This window comes from Erpetoichthys calabaricus, chromosome 5 (genome assembly GCF_900747795.2).
Source record: "Erpetoichthys calabaricus chromosome 5, fErpCal1.3, whole genome shotgun sequence".
NCBI lineage: Eukaryota > Metazoa > Chordata > Cladistia > Polypteriformes > Polypteridae > Erpetoichthys > Erpetoichthys calabaricus.
In genome coordinates, this window is record NC_041398.2 from 64,631,854 (window position 1) to 64,651,761 (window position 19,908).

Below are 19,908 nucleotides of genomic sequence, written 5' to 3' on the forward strand. Positions count from 1 at the left end.
AAAGTATTACTGAGATCAAAAGTACAAGTATGAATAAAGCATTTCAGTAAGGCCAACAAAACTATTAAAATGAGAGCAATTTAAACATACACTTGCCCTTAATGTAAACAAGATATGAATCCATATAGAATAAAATACTAATCATAACTGGAAATATAGGGCATGAACATTACAGTGTGGATAAACAAACTGCTCTGCTGTAAGGGGAATTGTGCAGCATACAAGCAAGAACAAAAATCTAACATACTGTACAATAGTGTAAAAATCCAAAGTTCTGTCAAACACTGCGCAGGAAAAAACTATAGCATTTGTAAACAAGTTCTGTCATATATTGCACACAGATACACAAAGACCCCAAACCTGTAACATTTTTAAACAAATTACTAACTTCAAGTTCTGTCCAGTATTGCACAAAGATATCAGAAAAAATAAAACAATTGTAAAATTCTGCTGAGGAAACTTCAAGTTGTGCGACAGAATCACTAATCATCAATCATCAAAGCAGCAGGGTTACACGTTAGAACAGTTTCCTCCAGTGCAGAAAGCCCTCTCAGAAGGGATGCACACAGATACTTTGTGCAAGTTTCCCTATTTTGGGGAACTGCACTTCTTGCATTTCCACCACTGAAATGGATTTATATCAGGAATCATCAAGCAGCTCTTGGTCTCTTTTTCGATTGCAGTTTGCAGACACTCGCCTTCTCTGATTTCCTTTGTGTGTGTTTTTTAAAATAACTACTAAAAAGCTTTTTTTTTTCTTTTCATTTATTTTTTTTTTTATTTTTTGCTCCCTACCTTGTGTCATGTGACATATTTGCAGATTGCTGTCTTTTAAGTAACATCAGTGTTTTCAAAATCAAATCACCTCCATGCGAGTGAGGATGATCCATGTCTTGCAATTAAATCTAAAAATGAAGATTGTGAGGCTGTTTATCTCCTTTGCTCACTCGGTTTTAGGCAACTACACTAGCTTCACTAGTATGTCTATCCTGTTAGGTTACTTGAGACAGTGAATTGTTGGACTCTTTAATGCGTGTTTTTGATTGATTTTTGCAAAGTGAGTGACATACTCCATAATTTCAGCTAGTATATCCTTAAAACAACAATTAAGATATTATAGACGATACATATCACACACTCCTACTTGTGACTAGTGGCATCTTTGCATTCAAAGCAAGTGCAGCACTGCCATGCCAATCCCACCCACCTACCCCCAGTCTCCCAGCAGATGGCACTGTTGTGCCAAATTAAATTTAAGTAGTAAACTCATCTAAATAGTATGATATACTGTATATATACTGTATTGTTAAAATGTTTATAGCAAACTCAACTTAGTCATTATAATTAAATGTTTAATTTAATTAATTAATTAACATTTAATTAAATGTTTCCAGTTTTTTATGATTTGCAATATCCAGAAAGATAATTGTTTTTGCAGTATGTGATATTTCCTTTGTAACTTTGTACATGGTGTTGCCAGCCTGTTTTCAGGCTGCTTAGGCACACTCTTGGACCCTAAAGTCTTCTCAGCATAATTTTGCTTATGTCTGTACATGTGCAGCCAAAACTTTTAAATTCTGCCTTGAATCTTGAACACCATTGACATTTTTATGCGGCCTAGTGGTTGATTTTTTTTTTATGACACAGTTTAACACTAGAATCTCTGAAGCCTACAAAAAACTTTTTTTTTTTTTTTGGTAAATGTGTCGATCAACACAAGCAGCAAGCAGACTGCTGTCGCATCCCCCTATCAACGGAGGTTAACTCTAGCAAAAAGCTCTCCCAGCTCCAGTCTTGTTTATCTCGATGTGAGGTGCCTGGAGTTGTATAGGGTAAATACTATATTGTTATTTGGAATACATACTGTACATTTAATGTGTGTTCCGTGTCTACAATGATCTATGTAATTGTAGGATTACATGAAATGTGAGAAATGCAAGAAATGTTGAACACATACCTAAAAGACAAACTTTTTTCATGTTTTAGTACCAACGACAAACTTTTGACATGAAGTGTATAATTTGTGAAGACTGAAATCCAAATATCAAATTAACACTTTCACAAAAGGTACACATTTAACAAAACAAGTGTGCTTTTATTCAAGAATATAACTGAAGAAAAAGAAATTGGGTTAGGGTACGATGTTCACACCGGCCGCCTTTGTGGTGCAGCGGTAAGAACTGCTGACTCATAATCAAGAGGTTGCGGGTTCGATCCTGGCCCCTTCCAGGAATTAACATTTTGAGTAGTGAGCTGCTCTTATTGCTACTATTAATGATTATGACTATGATTTGAGTCTGTAACAGCCGGTGTAAATTTGTTGCACTTGTAAAAGTTAGTGGGTTTTTTTTGTTTTGTTTTATTTATTTTATTTTATTTATTGTTTTGTTTATTCAATTATTCTCTGAGTTGCGTTCATGCTCCCCCCCGATCTAATACTGCTGTTTTCAAATAAAGACGTGCTAGGCTTCAGGGATTCTAGTGTTTAAAGTTTGTGTGAACCTGTATATCTCACTATTTTGGAGTAGTCATCATAATTATCATGAATCACATTGATTACTTAGGTACAATATGATTTAGCTCTTTGAACAAAATTGAAATGTTATGAACATTCATTTGCGTTTATGATTTCAGTGTGTTGAGTATTTGATGTTGAAGTTGAGATATCTTTAATACTGTTCTTGAACTGTTGTATTTTATGATTTTTTTGGCTGAATTGTTATCGTCATTGGTGCTGACAGCCTAATACACCATGAAATGCAACATCTTTCTCTTGCTTTCTCACTTGAAGTTTACTGTAGGCTGTCTCCTTTTTTTGCTGCCGTGCAGCACTGCTTCAGCCTCTCAGATTTTCAACAGCTTTTCCAATGCTCCACCTCACACCACTCACTTGGGGTCAGTGGCAACACACTCTGCACTTACAGTAACTTTCCCCAACTCCACAATATGCACAACGTCTTAGAATAGCTTAGGCCCTGCCCACAGTATCTCTGTTTCAGATCTGTGTGGCATACCATCATGTCAATATAAAAAGCCACTGCTCATACCACCAGATTGTTTTTTTTTTTAACCCATAAGTCACATTGCTAATTGGCTACTCTTATTCACATGTATGTGTGTGTGTTTTTGTTGAAAATGTGAAGGGTAAACATAATGTTTCAAGTCTGACATATTAACTTGTATTTCTCTTAAGACTAATAGTTTTATTTTCCAACTTAATCCTAATGAATACTAATATACTTGTTTATTGTAGTCACAAAGCTGTTCTTTGCCACTTAGTTTTTCCTTGCTTCTGTATTCACTCTTCTATAGATCTATTGATATCATTTTCACTGGCATAGTGCAGGTGACAGAAGTAGGCTTCCATGTTGGAGAATAGATGGAAGTCAAATGGGGCCAGGGCTGGAAAGTGGGATGGGAGTGGCATCTGTTTGAATCTACAGTATTACAGAGCAGCCTGTGCAACCCATGCAGTATTTAATGGTTGCTTAAAAAAAAGATGGGGAAATGGTCGACAGCTTTCCTCACCACTTTCCCTTTACTGACTGCTGTAAAAATTCAAGCAAATCCCTATAATATTGACCAGTTATACTGTTAGGTCCATAAATATTTGGACAGAGACAACTTTTTTCTAATTTTGGTTCTGTACATTACCACAATGAATTTTAAATGAAACAACTCAGATGCAGTTGATGTGTAGACTTTCAGCTTTAATTCAGTGGGGTGAACAAAATGATTGCATAAAAATGTGAGGCAACTAAAGCATTTTTTAACACAATCCCTTCATTTCAGGGGCTCAAAAGTAATTGGACAATTGACTCAAAGGCTATTTCATGGGCAGGTGTGGGCAAGTCCGTCATTATGTCATTATCAATTAAGCAGATAAAAGGCCTAGAGTTGATTTGAGGTGTGGTGCTTGCATGTGGAAGATTTTGCTGTGAACAGACAACATGCGGTCAAAGGAGCTCTCCATGCAGGTGAAAGAAGCCATCCTTAAGCTGCGAAAACAGAAAAAACCCATCCGAGAAATTGCTACAATATTACGAGTGGCAAAATCTACAGTTTGGTACATCCTGAGAAAGAAAGCAAGCACTGGTGATCTCAGCAACGCAAAAAGACCTGGACTTCCACGGAAGACAACAGTGGTGGATGATCGCAGAATCATTTCCATGGTGAAGATAAACCCCTTCACAACAGCCAACCAAGTGAACAACACTCTCCAGGGGGTAGGCGTATCAATATCCAAGTCTACCATAAAAAGACTGCATGAAAGTAAATACAGAGTGTGCAAGGTTCAAGCCACTCATAAGCCTCAAGAATAGAAAGGCTAGATTGGACTTTGCTAAAGAACATCTAAAAAAGCCAGCACAGTTCTGGAAAAACGTTCTTTGGACAGATGAAACCAAGATCAACCTCTACTAGAATGATGGCAAGAAAAAAGTATGGAGAAGGCGTGGAACAGCTCATTATCCAAAGCATACCACATCATCTATAAAACATGGTGTAGGCAGTGTGATGGCTTGGGCGTGCATGGCTGCCAGTGGCGCTGGGACACTAGTGTTTATTGATGATGTGACACAGGACAGAAGCAGCCGAATGAATTCTGAGGTGTTCAGAGACCTACTGTCTGCTCAAATTCAGCTAAATGCAGTCAAATTGATTAGGCGGCGTTTCATGATACAGATGGACAATGACCCAAAACATACAGCCAAAACAACCCAGGAGTTTATTAAAGCAAAGAAGTGGAAAATTCTTGAATGGCCAAGTCAGTCACCTGATCTTAACCCAATTGAGCATGCATTTCACTTGTTGAAGACTAAACTTCAGACAGAAAGGCCCACAAACAAACAGCAACTGAAAGCTGCTGCAGTAAAGGCCTGGCAGAGCATTAAAAAGGAGGAAACCCAGCATCTGGTGATGTCCATGAGTTCAACACGTCATTGCCAGCAAAGGGTTTTCAACCAAGTATTAAAAATGAACATTTTATTTCCAGTAATTTAAATTGTCCAATTACTTTTGAGCTCCTGAAATGAAGGGATTGTGTTAAAAAAACGCTTTAGTTGCCTCACATATTTATGCAATCGTTTTGTTCACCCCACTGAATTAAAGCTGAAAGTCTGCACTTCACCTGCATCTGAGTTGTTTCATTTAAAATTCATTGTGGTAATATACAGAACCAAAATTAGAAAAAAGTTGTCTCTGTCCAAATATTTATGGACCTAACTGTATGTGCTTTTTGAGGTATGTAATTACATATTCCGTATCTAAAAAGTTGTACAAAAGATCTTGCCTATGCTGGATTGGAATTTGAAATTCTTCAGTTTTGCACAATTGATATTCTTTTATCGTATCAGTTGTTGTTTATTTTATGGGTCATTATGATGTTTCAAGTTTTCAGTTATGAAAGTTTTCTTTAGATTCACCTAATCTGAATGCAATAGTTCTGACATTCTCATTGGAACTTTGTATGCAGTGATGCTTAATTTTAGGGGTCAATGTTCTGGGTGCTAAATATGCACAGATATTGCTTATGGGTCACTTGAATACATTTATAATAAAAAAAAATTAAACATTCTGTAGTGTCTAATTTCTTACAAACCATTATTCTTTGATTCCCCATTATAGTTTGTTTCAAGATGGCAATATTTTGTCATCAATATCACCCGGCATTTGTTCCTGGCTTGCACCCTGTGTTGGCTGGGATTGACTCCAGCAGACCCCCGTGTTAGGATATAGTGGGTTGGACAATGACTGACTATCAAAGACCAGTTATACACTTAGGTTATTTTCAAGAATTATCCTGCCATGACAGAATTCCTCAGGTCATCTCTTGACTGTGGTGTATGGAGGGGACTGGGCTTGGTACTCAATATCTAGGCAACAATGAATGCCCAAAGGTGTATTGTTGTCTAGTACTAGAAGCTATTGTTCCTCAATCATTTTTACATAATTTTTACTTTGATTGAGACAATGGTGTGTTTACTTGTCTTCTACATGGTTTGAATCGTTAGTTTAAATATAGTGTTGGATTTATATTATTGCATACTTTTGATCTAATTTTAACTTTTTTGATCTGACCTGTGGGGTGCACTAAACTGTTCACAGAACTAAAGTAGGCATGTCAAGTAACTACCATGTACATGCTGGTAAACAAAAAGATGGGTAGGACTTTTTTTTTTTTTTAAAGGAAACATTTTACTTTCAAAATATACTATATCATGCAAAAGTTATTTTGTTGACATCTGAAGTAAACAATAATAACAATTTTGACATTAAATTAAAACAATGGTATTTTTTGAAAATATTAATGTACAGTTATGAATTATTTGTTGGACTGAAAAAACAAAGGCTTGATTTATGTATTTGGTCATTGTGATTGTGAAATTTACATATTCTTCTATTATTTGCTTGTGCTTTCTTTCTACATCCTTGCTGGTTCCTCTGATTGGCAATTCAAGATTGGCATTGTTTGGGAGTGAGTGTGGCTGTGTGTCTGAATGGGCTCTGGGATGGACTGGTCATCTGTCCAAGGTTGTTTACTGCCTTAAGCTTAATGTTGCCAGGATAGGCTCTGCCCCACAGTTACCTTGAATTGGATTAAGCATGGTTGAGAATGACATGAATTTGCCCACCTTTATTCTTCACAAGCAAGAAATGAAAGAAATTATTCCAGCACTCTGATGTCATGAAATGAGAGTGCGAGATGGTACATGATAAAACAATACAAACTGGGAATTCAGCTTATGTCTACTCAGATCAGGATGAATTTAAATAATAAAAACAAAATTCTAAAAAGGTACAAGGTGACACACACACAAACACTGACTTTAAAATCTAAAATATTTTAAAAAATTGTGGGTTCAGAGAAATAAATAAATAAAATGTATAAATTATTTTTTGAAAACTCTGATTCTTTGAAAGCACATTTTGTCTTTGTGATGAATTTTTTTTATCAGAAATGTGACTTCTAACTTTTTTTCCCCAAAAAGTTTTTAGTTGATACTTTGACGTCATTTACTTGTGACTTGCTTTTCAGGCCTTGAACCTTCTCAAAAGGAGGTAATGCAGACAGCTGCTCCTGACCCCCCACCACGACCAAAGAGGAGGGATGACAATGAAGAGATGGATCCAACTTGTGCTGCAGCCACATTAAAGATCTTTAGGCACAAACTGCAATCTTCCCTTTCTTCAAGGTAATCCACAGGATTGGGAGAGGATTTGGTAAACTACTCTCTCAAGGCCATTGCACCTGCATAAACACTTACCATTTTTAATTAGAAATTTTTTACTCCATAATCAACACCTGTCTCCTTTTTTTGAAGCCCTATCACAAGCAGTCAGTTCCTTAGTCTGGTCAATATTTTGATATATTTAAGACCTAAAAATCTGATTTTATTTCTCGGCATTAAGCAAGCAATGATGATCTGAGGTATTTAACCACAGCTTATTAAAATGTTGACCTCTACTTAAGCTTTACTGATTTTAATGTTAGTAGTTGACTTTATTGAAATGTTAGATGGTTACAGAAAAGATATCCCACATTAGATTTTCTTTTTATTCCAGGACTAAACCGGGATTTTACCAAAACATACTGTAGTTTGAATATCACTTGTATATAACCATATACCGTTTTCATACCATATGGTGTCTGTGCTTACAGAAATAAAACCATTTTTCCATAATTGTTTTCACCTCTTATTATATAGGTTTAGTATTTGTCCATTAGTGGACTTCTGTAAATGTAATTATAAAGTCAGCAGTTAAATACCTTATTGATGTTTGCAGTAACAGTGCCTTGTAAGTGTGCTTGTTATAAAACTTGCCACATAAAATAAAGACTTTTGTATTTGTGATTTGTTAAATTGCATTTTTATCATTTGGTTGTTACCTTATAATTTTGTTCTAAGTATATTATTTCTAGAAAAAAAAATAAAATGTGTGCAGCATTCACTGTTCTGTGATTAAGCCAGATAAACATGTGAATGTCACAGTTTTTAAGGTAGCTCAGACTCCCTTTTTAAATAAAATTAATCAAAATATCTTGAAACTTCAAGGTTTCTTAATGCTTAATTACATCTGGAATATTTCTACAATCAACTTAACTTTGAAAGTGCTAAGTATGTTTGTTGCATTATGCAGATCTAGGGTGCATATTTATGTGTATTTTTTAGGCAGTACATACAGTTATGAAGATTTACAACTTAACTCTGAATATATTTTAACTTTTAGTTATATTTTAGTTTATTTTAGTTTGACCACAGATATAAGTAGTCAAATGCATATACTGATTATCAGTTGATTGCTAAAGAAGGCCAAGGATACTTTGTGGAAAATGGCACAAAAGGAATTAGAAAGCCTAAGAATCCACTGCCACAAAATAATCTCTGATCAACTGAGTGAAGCAAAGAGAAGATAGATAAATAGTTAAGTTTGCTTAAAGGTTTAATAAGTTCTGAAAGTTTCTGAAAAAAAACATTTTAGATGAGTAAAAACACATTTTTTAGGAAAAAGCTTTCTGATGGGTGATTTTATTATTTTTTAATTAAAATGTATAATATATGATAGAAATTTATTCCCAAACATAATACTGTGAATTCATTGCAACAAGAATTAACATCATATTATATGAATGCTCACAGTTTTCCCAAAGTCTACTGAAACATTTGTTATAGTGGTGATGTATAGAGTAATTATTTTGCCTTTATAGTTTTTAAAAGAAGCATATCATAATAAAAACATGATGAGCACTGGGATTGACAGACACACTGAAAAGATTATTAGAGTATGCAAACAAATTATTACAGTGGAGGCAAAATATAGTTATATTTGTGGCATATCATCACTAAGGTAGGAGATACTAGTACTACTGCTGCTTTTTCAGACAGGCAGCCTCAGTCTAAAATATCTGAACGCCTGATTTGTATATAAAAACTTTCTTTTGAAAATGTTAAATCATCCGTCCTGGTTACGCCTACCTAGAATGTAAATGTCATGCCAATGGAGGTGGTTTTCTAATGGAACTGTACAAATAAAATTTATGTTAAGTATTAATTCAAATATTATGTATTCAAGAAAAATGTACAATATATAATTCAAGAAATTGGGCATCCATACAGAAAAATAATTACATAAAATACTGTTGAAAGTATCTGGCAATCATCATCCATGTGCAAGTTTATGGAAAGTGAGATAAAGTAAAAAAAAAATACAATCCTAGACTATAAATATAGAATATTAAGAAAAAATCAATACTATTCTTAAAAACAGTTACTGTAAAGCAAGGAATAAGGAGCAAAACAACATAACAGCAAAAACAACAAACACTTGATGCTTTTCTTGGCCCTCCTACTCACAATAGTTTTCCTAAGGATTTGTGAGGTAACCACATTTCTGTACTGATTCTCAAGCTTCATGTGCTAGTTCTTGAATAATCTACAATGGCAGAATCTCAAGTGAAACTTAACTGTGTTTTTACTCTCCAAATTTAGTGATGATGCAATATTTTATGACACCCTTATTCTGAATGCCTAATTATCAGAAAATATTAATAGCTACTTTTTCACTAATTAATGTGGCACTTTGGAAATTAGGGTTAAGTAAAAATCTAATTTTAAGATCTCCAAGTTTGTATCTTGAATATAATTTAAAATATTCCCATAAAATTTTTACATATATGTATGACTTATTTTCTTTTATACCTTTTCTACTCAAAATTATTTAGTATAGTTGAATTTATTTATTAAACAAGTTTTCTCAATCCATAACTTAGTTAGCGGTGAGCTGTTGTGTGTATGAAGAGCAAAGAATACATGACAGACATTTTTGTAACTCCTAACATGAATTATCCATGTAAATACATTTTTTTTCTCTTAAGGTTTCAAACTTGTTATATCTATCTACAGTGGCATGCAAATGTTTGGGCACCCTTGCTTAAAATGTCTATTACTTTGAATGGTTTATGTGAGCAGATGATGAACTGAACACCAAAAAACAAAGTTAAAGATGGCATTTCAAGCAAGATTACATTTTTCCACCATTCACAGATACAAAATACCTAAAAAATGAAAAGAGCCTGAAGCAAAAGTTTGGGCACCCAACATGGTCAGTACTTAGTTATACTCACTTTGGCAACTATCGCAGCTTGTAAACGCTGTTTTGTAGCCAACTAAGAGTCTTTCGGTTCTTATTTGGGGTATTTTCACCCATTCATTCTTGCAAAAAAGGCTTCTAATTCTCCAAGATTCTTGGACCATCTTGCATGCACTTCACCTTTAAGATCTATCCATAGATAGATTTTCAATGATGTTTAGGTTGGGGGACTGTTACAGCCATGGCAAAACCATCAGCATGTGTCTCTTGAGGGTATTACATTGTATATTTTGAGGTGTACAGTATTTCAGATCATTCCCTTGTTGTAGGATCCATCATCTTTTTATATATTTTTTTTTTTTTTTTTTAACTAATGGTCTGATGTTTGCTTCCAAAATTTGCTGGAATTTATTTAAATCCATGATTCCCTCTACCAAGGACATGTTCCTTGTGCCACTGGCTGCAGCACAAGCCCAAAGTGTGATCAATCCACCCCCATGCTTATTAGTAGTTGGAGAGTTATTCTTTTACTTGAATTTTCCTTTTTTTTCTCCAAACGTACTTTTGCACATTGTAGCCAAAAAGTTCCATTTTTGACTTCATCAGTCCACAGAACTTGTTTCCAAAATGCATCAGGCTTGTTTAGATGTTCATTTGCAAACTTCAGGCGCTGAATTTTTTGGCTAGGACACTAGGAAACGTTTTCTTCTGCTGACTGTATCATGAAGGTCATATTTGTTCAGGTGTTGTTGCACAGGAGGACAGTGCACCACCACTGTAGAGTGTGCCAAATCTTCCTGAAGGTCTTCTGCAGTCAGATCAGGATTTTTATTTGCCTTAGCAATCCAACGAACAGTTCTTTCAGAGAGTTTTCTTGGTCTTCCAGACCTCCCCTTGACCTCCACTATTCCTGTTAACTGCCATTTCTTAATAACATTATGAAATGAGGAAACAGCTACATGAAAGCTATCTTCTTACAGCTTTCACCTGCTTTGTGGTCATCAATTATTTTATTTTTCAGAGTGCTAGGCAGTTGCTTAGAGGAGCCCATGGCTGCTGATTGTTGAGACAAGGTTGGAGGAGTTTGAGAATTTGTACAGTTTTGCAATTTCCATCACCTGGGGTTTCCTAATGATGACTGTGAACAGGCCATAGCTATAATGAGCTAATTAAGTCCTGAGACCTTCGTAAAAGTTATCTGAGACCTCAAATATCTTGGGGTGCCCAAACTTTTGCATTGTGCTCCTTTGCTTTTTTCACTGTACAATTGTACAAAACAAAAGCATTACAGTAATTTTGCATAAAATGCTGAAACAAAATGTGTCATCTTCAACTTTATGCCTTTTGGTGATCAGTTCATCTTCTGCTCACTTAACTATTCACAGTAACAGACATTTTAAGCAAGAGTGCCTAAACGTTTGCATGCCACTACCTATTCCATCCGTCTATCTAGTCTGTTTATAGTGAGCCTGAATTGTGGCTTATATTTAAGAATGTACTAAAGTTGTGGGAGAAGTCTATAAACAGTAAAAATGTAGGCAGAATCTGGAGCTAAATAGTAATAGTTATTTACATAAACTGAATTCCAGTGGTGTAAAAGATTACCATTATGTATGCTGTCATATTATTGGCTGTAGTTTAACATTGAGCCTGGGCCCTTTCTTAAGAGAGACATATTTTTTTCTGAATTTAATTAACACATAATAACTGTAAATATTTTAGAAGTCTAGTATTAAAAAAAAGTTATACTGTATATTCTTAATAGCAATTCAAGTCAAAACCATAACCTTTTAGTTTTTCACAATTGTTAAGTAACTGGCAAATGAAGTTCTCAGAACTAATCAGAATATGATTAAAATTTATCAACTAGCCTTTGAGCTTCACCTGCTGGTGAGTGCTGATATAGCAAAGAGAATGTGGCATAGCGCCATAACATATTTCATCTTCAGAGATGCTTTCCCAAATAAAAGTCACTGAATGAAAAGTTGAACAAGTGAAAAATGTGTTCAGGCCTTGCACGAGGTCTTTGAAATAAATTTAATAGAAAACAAGACCACAATATTGCATCAACCTATGTCTAAGTCTTAAAAATGTAAAGTTTTATGAATTATAGAAAACTGTTTTTGTAAAATGCACTATAAAATAGTTTTATTCTCACATTTCTGTTTATTTAGAATGATTTGGCAGCCATATCAGTGAAACAAAACATTTAGCAGCATAAGAAGGATAAAGCTACAAGAAAATATATATATGTGTGTGTGTGTGTGTGTGTATATATATATATATATATATATATATATATATATATATATATATATATATATATATATATATATACTCGTCGACATACGACCTATGCAAGTTACGACTGTTCGACTTTACGACGCGTTTGACTGTTTCCCCTGCCAGCTGTTGGCAGCGCCAGTTTCCCGCACTCTCAAGTCTCGCTACGCAGCAGTAAAAATATACGCAGCAGTGTTGCCCCACGTGTGTTTGTGTCTTGTTGTTTTGGCAATTTTCGATAATAATATAACCCTAACATATAACCCTATAATATTAACACTAATAGCAGCTTTCTACTCAAAACGGCAAACTTGAGAAGCTGCCAGCATCAAACCCAGAAGCTCTTGATTGGGCAGTTCTTAGGATTGCACTACGCAAGCAGTCGCATCAACTGCTTACCGCAACCTGCTTTCTTTTTTCTTCTTGAATAAAAGCGCACTTGTTCTGTTATACTTGTACTTGTGAAAGTGTTTATTTGATATTTGGACTTCAGGCTTCACACCAGTCATTCTCAGTCACACACACCACTCACATCCACATCCACAGTTATCCCAGTCTCGTTCGTGCACAAGTTTTATATACAATCATCACATTCAAATGTTAACAGTTCCCACACACAACTGCTGACTCCCAATCAAGAGCTTCTGGGTTCGATGCTAGCAGCTTCTCGAGTTTACCGCTTTGAGTAGAGAGCTGCTGTTATTGTTAATATTATACAATAAAAACATACATTTGATTTACGTCTGTAACAACCATTGTAAATTTATAGTGCTTGTCAAAGTTAGCGTTCACGCTCGCCCCGATCTGACACTGCTCTTTTCAAATAAAGACGCGCTATAACAGAGGTGAACTCAGATCAGAGAAAACAGAAGCCCTCCCCGCAAGAAATGTCGACTCACAGTGTATGAATGGCGCATGGAAGAAGTGTGTTAAGCGTTATGTAAATACTTTTGCTGGATTTAACAGTGAACAAGAACTTGATGAGATTCGTGAAGAAATAGTGAAACTGTCAAAAGACCTTTCATTGGAATGTGAAATGGAAGATGTCGAGGAGTTGCTAGACCGGGAATCAGGTGAACTTATGAATGAAGAGCTGATAGAATTGGAAGAAGAAAGAGTGGCGGAAGAAGAAACAAGAGAATTGGAGTAAGACGAAGAGGAGGAGGTGCCACAAAGAATGTTCACCACAAAGGGATTGTCAGAAGATTTATCTACTGAATAAACTCCTCGCTCATTTTGAAAAAATGGACCCAAATATTGAACGATTTGCGAGGATTGAACGGATGGCACGCAACACATTTCGTCCTTATTGCGAAATTTATGAAGAGAAAAAAAAAACAAACAATTCAGACGAAGCTCACTATGTTTATGAAAAGAGCAACTCCTCCCATCACCCCGTCCGCAGCCTCGCCTGATCTGATGAAGGCGATATCGACAACCCGCAGCCAAGCACCAGTGGTGCCAGGAATTAAATGTACAGTACAGTATTTCTTGTTTTGTACGTTTTCCACATATTAAACAAATTGTACTGTAGTATGCTGTGTTTGTCTTAGAAAGTAAGAAAATGTTGATAAAATATTACTTTAAGATGATTACAATATTATTACCCAGTCTAATATTCTTACCTTAAATTAACATAGGCCGACTTACGTCCAGATCGACTTACAACCAGTCAGTCGGAACCAATCGCGGTCGTAAGTCGACAAGTACCTGTATATATATGTGTATATATATGTATATATGTACAGTATATGTGGGTAGTAGTTCTAAGTGTAATGTAACTAAGTGTCTCTTACTTGCCTTTTGATTCTAGGTGTCCATCTTATATTTTAACCTCTTTATAGCTAAAAACTGAAACCAGTACCACTGCAATAAATAAATTATACAGATTACACCAGCCTTTAGGTATATCTGTAAAAAACTACATTTCTAAAAATGTAGCTTAACAAACATGGTTAAAAGTTGAACAGCAGTGTATTAATATTATTTATTTATTTTTCCTAATTTCAAGCATGTCTAAAGCATCTGAGTCAATACTTTCTTCACCAAAAGCCAGCATTGAATCAGAAAAACAGGATCAGGAGTCTGCAGCACCAGTCATTCCATTTGGGCTAGATCTCTACTACTGGGGAGAAGATCAACCTACAGCAGGTAGAATACTTAAGTAAGTTAAGTCTCTAAGCAGTATGCTTTCTAGAGAATGCAGTTTGACCCATTCATTATTGGAATTTGCATCCCCATAGAAAAACATTGCTTTTTATTAATGATGTGATCAGCTGCAAAAGTCTGGAATTACTTACATTTTAAAATGCTTGCTGAGGAATGGCTCCACAGTAGGTGCTCCATGTTGCCATTTCATTTTTCTGTCCCCGTACCCATTAGTAATAAAGTAAAAGAATTCACTTCCATTCGTGCTTGTAATTATAACCAATCTTAGAATCCTTGGTATTCTGCCAAATACCAGGAAGTTGAAGTCTCTGTCTCGCACTTTACCTGAAACCGCCTCAGGACAGGGGTCATTGATGTTATTGGTAACTGTTTACTGGGTTTATACTGGGTTTTGAGATCTGGCTATAATGAGTAATCGTAACACTAGGGGTAACTGTCTGCTGCTCAGAACAGATCAAGTTTTGATGATCTTTTTCCAAGAAATGTATCTTAATTCCAAAGATGCACAGCACAATGCCTCTAAACAATATCCTATTGCTTCAATACCTACTCTTACAAGCAGCACCATGAGTTTAGTTTACTGGTTGTTACAGCTCAAGATTATTGGCTACAGTACAGATGATAAGGAACATTCTGCTACACTCTGGCTGTGCTAGGTGACAGGAAACTAATTTGCTTCTTGATTTATATGCAGATGCCAAACAGAAAGACTTTCTTCTAAATAAGGTTAAAAACATTTTAGTGTTTGATGGTTCTGAACTTCTTACTGGTATTGATGCAATATTGGTATTTTTTATTGACCCACATTTAGATAAAGCTCCTCACTTGATTAGTCAGCATATTCCTCTTGCATCTTCCAATCTCTCCAAGTTTCTGATCTAGCTCCGTTTGATTCAATTCAACACTTTTAATCAATCGGTAAAATAATTTTCTCTTTTTTCATATGTCTCAAATATTATTCTAGAATTCAATACATTTTATATCCAAATAACTTGCTTCCCAATGTCTTAATGCACTGTAAACTATTGACCACCCTTTCTGATTTAGATTTTCTACTTTAAACATCCACCTTCTGCTTCCATTAACCAGGCCTGCTCATTGGCATTTTAACACCTCCCTGTTAGAGTGAACAACAGTCATCGGATAGCTTTCAACAAGACTGAATTAATTTATCGAAATCCTTGTAAATTCAGTATCCAGTCCTGCTTTTGTATTGATGGCTATTAAAGGTTTCATAAGAGATTTCTCTATAGCTGAGCTCAACAACTGTCTATTAAAGATGAATTTTAATTCATCATACTTGTCAGTCAGTCATTGTCCAACCGCTATATCCTAACACAGGGTCACGGGGGTCTGCTGGAGCCAATCCCAGCCAACACAGGGCGCAAGGCAAGAACAAATCCCCGGGCAGGGTGCCATCCCACCGCAGTCATCATACTTGTGCTAATTAATATTTATCAGAAGCCAAGGCAAGTACATTATTAGCTTTGAGGGCCCACAAAATGTGATGTGCTGAATTGGCCAGCCTGCATTCCAGACCTTTCACCAATTGAAAACATTTGGTGCATCATGAAATGAAAAAATGACAAAGGAGACCCAGTACTGCTGAGCAGCTAGAATCCTGTAGCAGACAAGAATGGGACAACATTCCTCTCCCAAAAGTCCAGCAACTGGTCCCAGATGTTTACATACTGTTGTTAAAAGAAGAGGGGATGCTACACAGTGGTAAACATGGTCCAGTCCCAATTTTTTTGAGTTGTCAACAAATTCAAAATGACCTTATTATTTTTTAATAATATGCTGTGCTCCACACACCTTAGCATCTTGAACCAAGAACTGTCGATAACATGTCCGAGGATGAGCCAGACAATAAGGAGACACACAGACAAAAGGGGATGAAAAGTGCTTTGTGTTTTATTCAACAAACATAAAAAGTCCAAATAGTGCAGTGCAGTCCACCCATAAAATAAATAAGCAATTAAAATAGGAGGTCAGTGAAGGTTTGAACGTACCATTAATAATTATATTAAATGAGGTTAAAAGTCCTTTTTTATTTTATTATCACACTTCCCTCTAAAACCTTTAAAATCACAGACTTTGGTCACTGCTGCCATCACAGACGCCCTACAGGGAACCACCCCGAGCCTTAATAACACACCCCCAGCTTTTCATGTTTTCTCTGACGAGAGTACCCTCAAAGCCCAGGGGTTACTCCTGCTTCAAAGCCACTCAGCAGGAGTGATCCTCTTCAGTCCCTTTGATCATCAGCCGCACACTCCTCAGTGGGGCTCTCATCTGGCTGCCTGCTCTCTACTGCGCTGGCTCCCCTCTTGCTCACTCGCACTCTTGTTTTCATTTAACATCCCGGATTTTCTCTCCTTTTCGTTCTCACTCCTGTTTCCTGCCCAGGCTCCTTTCTATACTTCAATCAGGTACAGGTGTTGCCATCACAATTTCGGAGCACTGACAACGAAATTGACTGAACCGTGTAAGTGGATGCATGGCCAGTTAATTCCCCCATTAAACACCGGGTTGCCTGCTCATGCACAGTTTTGCATACACTGGCACGGAGTCTTACCTTCTTTATAAACTTATTTAAAAATGCACAACATCACAAACCTCTCATCACATATTAACAGTACAGTGCATACATCTTCTAACCCATTTAATTTAGTTTAATGTCAGGGTGGCCAGTGTCAGTTTAAGAAAGGAACTAACCCTGAACAGGGTGCTAGGCCATCTCAGTAAACACTCATTCACATGCCACAATCATTTCTATGGAGCCAGTTAAGCTGACAGTTAATCTCACACACGTTTCTTTGAGATTTGGGAAGAAAACAGGTGTACTTGGAAAATACCCACAGAAACATGGGAGAGCATTCAAACTCCACACAGAAAGTACTGGGACAAGGTTTTGACTGAGGAATCTAAAGCTGTTATACAGCAAGACTATCTACTGCACCACCATGCTATCCATACAGCCTGAACAATACTTTTTTTAAGAATATGATATTTTAAATCCAGAGGCAGTCCACAACCCCCAACACACCACCAACCCAAGCAAGTCCCCACACCAGCAAGGTGCTTCCTGTCATAAGACTACTTTCTGTTCAGCTTTATAGCTGTTAACTCTTTTCAGTTTTCCAAAGGTTAGGTCCTATAAAACCATAATAAATATTACCACATTGATAATTAGAAGGCATCCATTATGGTTGGGGTTGGGTTTAAGGTGGTATGGAAAAAAAATGATTAGATCTTATTCTAAAAACAAATTCAAATAGGTCTGACCTTCATCAGAAAGATAATGTGTAAATATATTGAAAACGGCAAAAATCCTTATGCACACTGAAGCACAGTTTTTGGTGAAAGGTTTTGTGAACTGTTGAAAACACTAAAACTTGCCTCTTGTATGACAAGGTTTTATACAACTTGCTACTGTTGATTATAGGGTGAAGAATGTTCAATCCATTTCATGTCTAACTTGGCATTTGAAATGTATTACAAGTAAATAAATAAACCTATAAACCTCTTAATGCAATGTTTGGCTTTTAATTCTTCTTGTTAAGCTGCATTTTGCATTCTTGCCAACAGAGGGCAATATACACTATTAAATTACTTGAGACCTCACAATTATATTTATCTTTCTTCACTAAAACATAATTTAGTCAAAGCATTTTTGCATAGAAGTTATACATGGGACAAATGCATATTTTGGCTTAATCATTTTCTCTTTAAAATACACTTAATGTAGTTTACACTGTGGTACAATGCAGGTTAAAATTTGCATTGCTAAATTTTATGATATAAGTCCTGTCAAAAATTAAGGCTTTAATTATAAATTCATCCATCCATCCAAGACCCCTTATCCAGAGATGGGTGTTGGGAAAACTAAATATTGCATAAAATATCTATGAACAATTATTAACAAGATAGTAAGTCAATATTAACTTGTTAAAAATGTGCTAACAATTTAATGTAATAGGATATGTATGGTAAACTTAAAGATTAAGTATTTGTTATTAAAGAAAATCAATGTTCAAATTTAATTGTTTAATAAGCTTTAATGAAAAGAATTGCAGAAGTAAACTAGATAAAAAAAGTTAATATAAAATTGCATTTTGATACTTCTAGACCATGTATACTACTTTGTAGATTATAAGTTAAAGGCAGAGTGGTATTTCTGTTTACTCATTTTAATATTGGTTGGGTCTCCATATTTGCATAGGGTTAGATGTCAATACCACCTGTGAAAACTGAAATCCATGAAATAACATGGTTCTCACTTAAAGATACCATTTTAAATGGTTTTTACATAAGCAAATCCAACTAGTGTAGTCTAAAAGGGTAAGCAAAATCTTTAACATTATGTAAGAGAGATGCAGATCCATAATTAATAGATAAAGCATTATTTTATCTGATATATAAGCGGCACGCTTTTCTGGACGAATCCCAACAGTTTGCACAGCTTCTACTGTACTGGATTTTTGTTTCTGCATGTATCTACTATGTAAGCACTTGGCACTTCGCTTTTTTAACTGAGGAGTACTGGCACTTATTGGATGCATACCATGCATGCTTAAACCATCAAGGTTGAACTCCTCTCATTCATCGAGGTAATACTTGTATAACAGCACACTTACAATAACCACTGAAAAAATGGTATGTTTGTGGTTCATAACACAGTTCAGCGAGTAGAACTGATTAATTTGTTCAACTTAAAACACTGTGTGTAACTTTCCTTTTGTTAATAGCAAACATTATACAAACATAACTTCATGTCTGTCCTGCACTAGGTGAACTTCAAGTCAAAGTTGTTTAAATAGCACTAATAGACTGACTGAATACTATGAGTAATCCACAGGGTGGTTTTGCTGTTGTCAAATTTAGTTCTGTGAAATGGTGAGCTAGATATGCTGAGGAAGTGACGTCAACTCGTCAATTACCTTCTTTGAATACTGCAATCCATGAATACAGATCCCATGAATATGGAGAGCCAGCTGGACTTTAAACTGTTTATGTACTTTTGTAGTAGATTTTATGTGCCTCTGTAAACTGGACAAATATACAGTGGAAGCTCGGGTCACAAACGTCTCTGACCACATACAAATCGGGTTATGACCAAAAAGTTTGCCAAACATTTGCATCTGTTCATGACCACACACTTGGGTGATGAACAAGGCAGTTTCCCTTCCGGTTCGTACATGGTGATGATTTCCGCACGTGTTCAGTCTCTCCCTGTGCAACAAGCGAGAGAGAGAGAGAGCGCGAGCGAGAGAGCAAACGAGAGAGGGCTGGCATAAGGCCGAGAAGGCATTTAAAGAATGCACCGGGCTTGTTATTAAAGAGACTGATTCGAGCGTTGTTTTA

The 19,908-nt window shown here is 35.9% G+C and overlaps 1 protein-coding gene across 4 annotated transcripts in view; it reads left to right on the top strand.

The window, feature by feature from the left end:
* The window catches only part of uvssa (UV-stimulated scaffold protein A), a 126,452-nt gene that overhangs the window by 79,497 nt on the left and 27,047 nt on the right, over positions 1-19,908 (top strand). For all 4 annotated transcript variants that reach the window (XM_028801593.2, XM_028801594.2, XM_028801592.2 and 1 more), the window contains 2 exons: positions 7,037-7,193; positions 14,384-14,536. In XM_028801593.2, the coding sequence (XP_028657426.2) occupies positions 7,037-7,193; positions 14,384-14,536 (310 nt within the window). The remainder of the gene's footprint in view (positions 1-7,036; positions 7,194-14,383; positions 14,537-19,908) is intronic.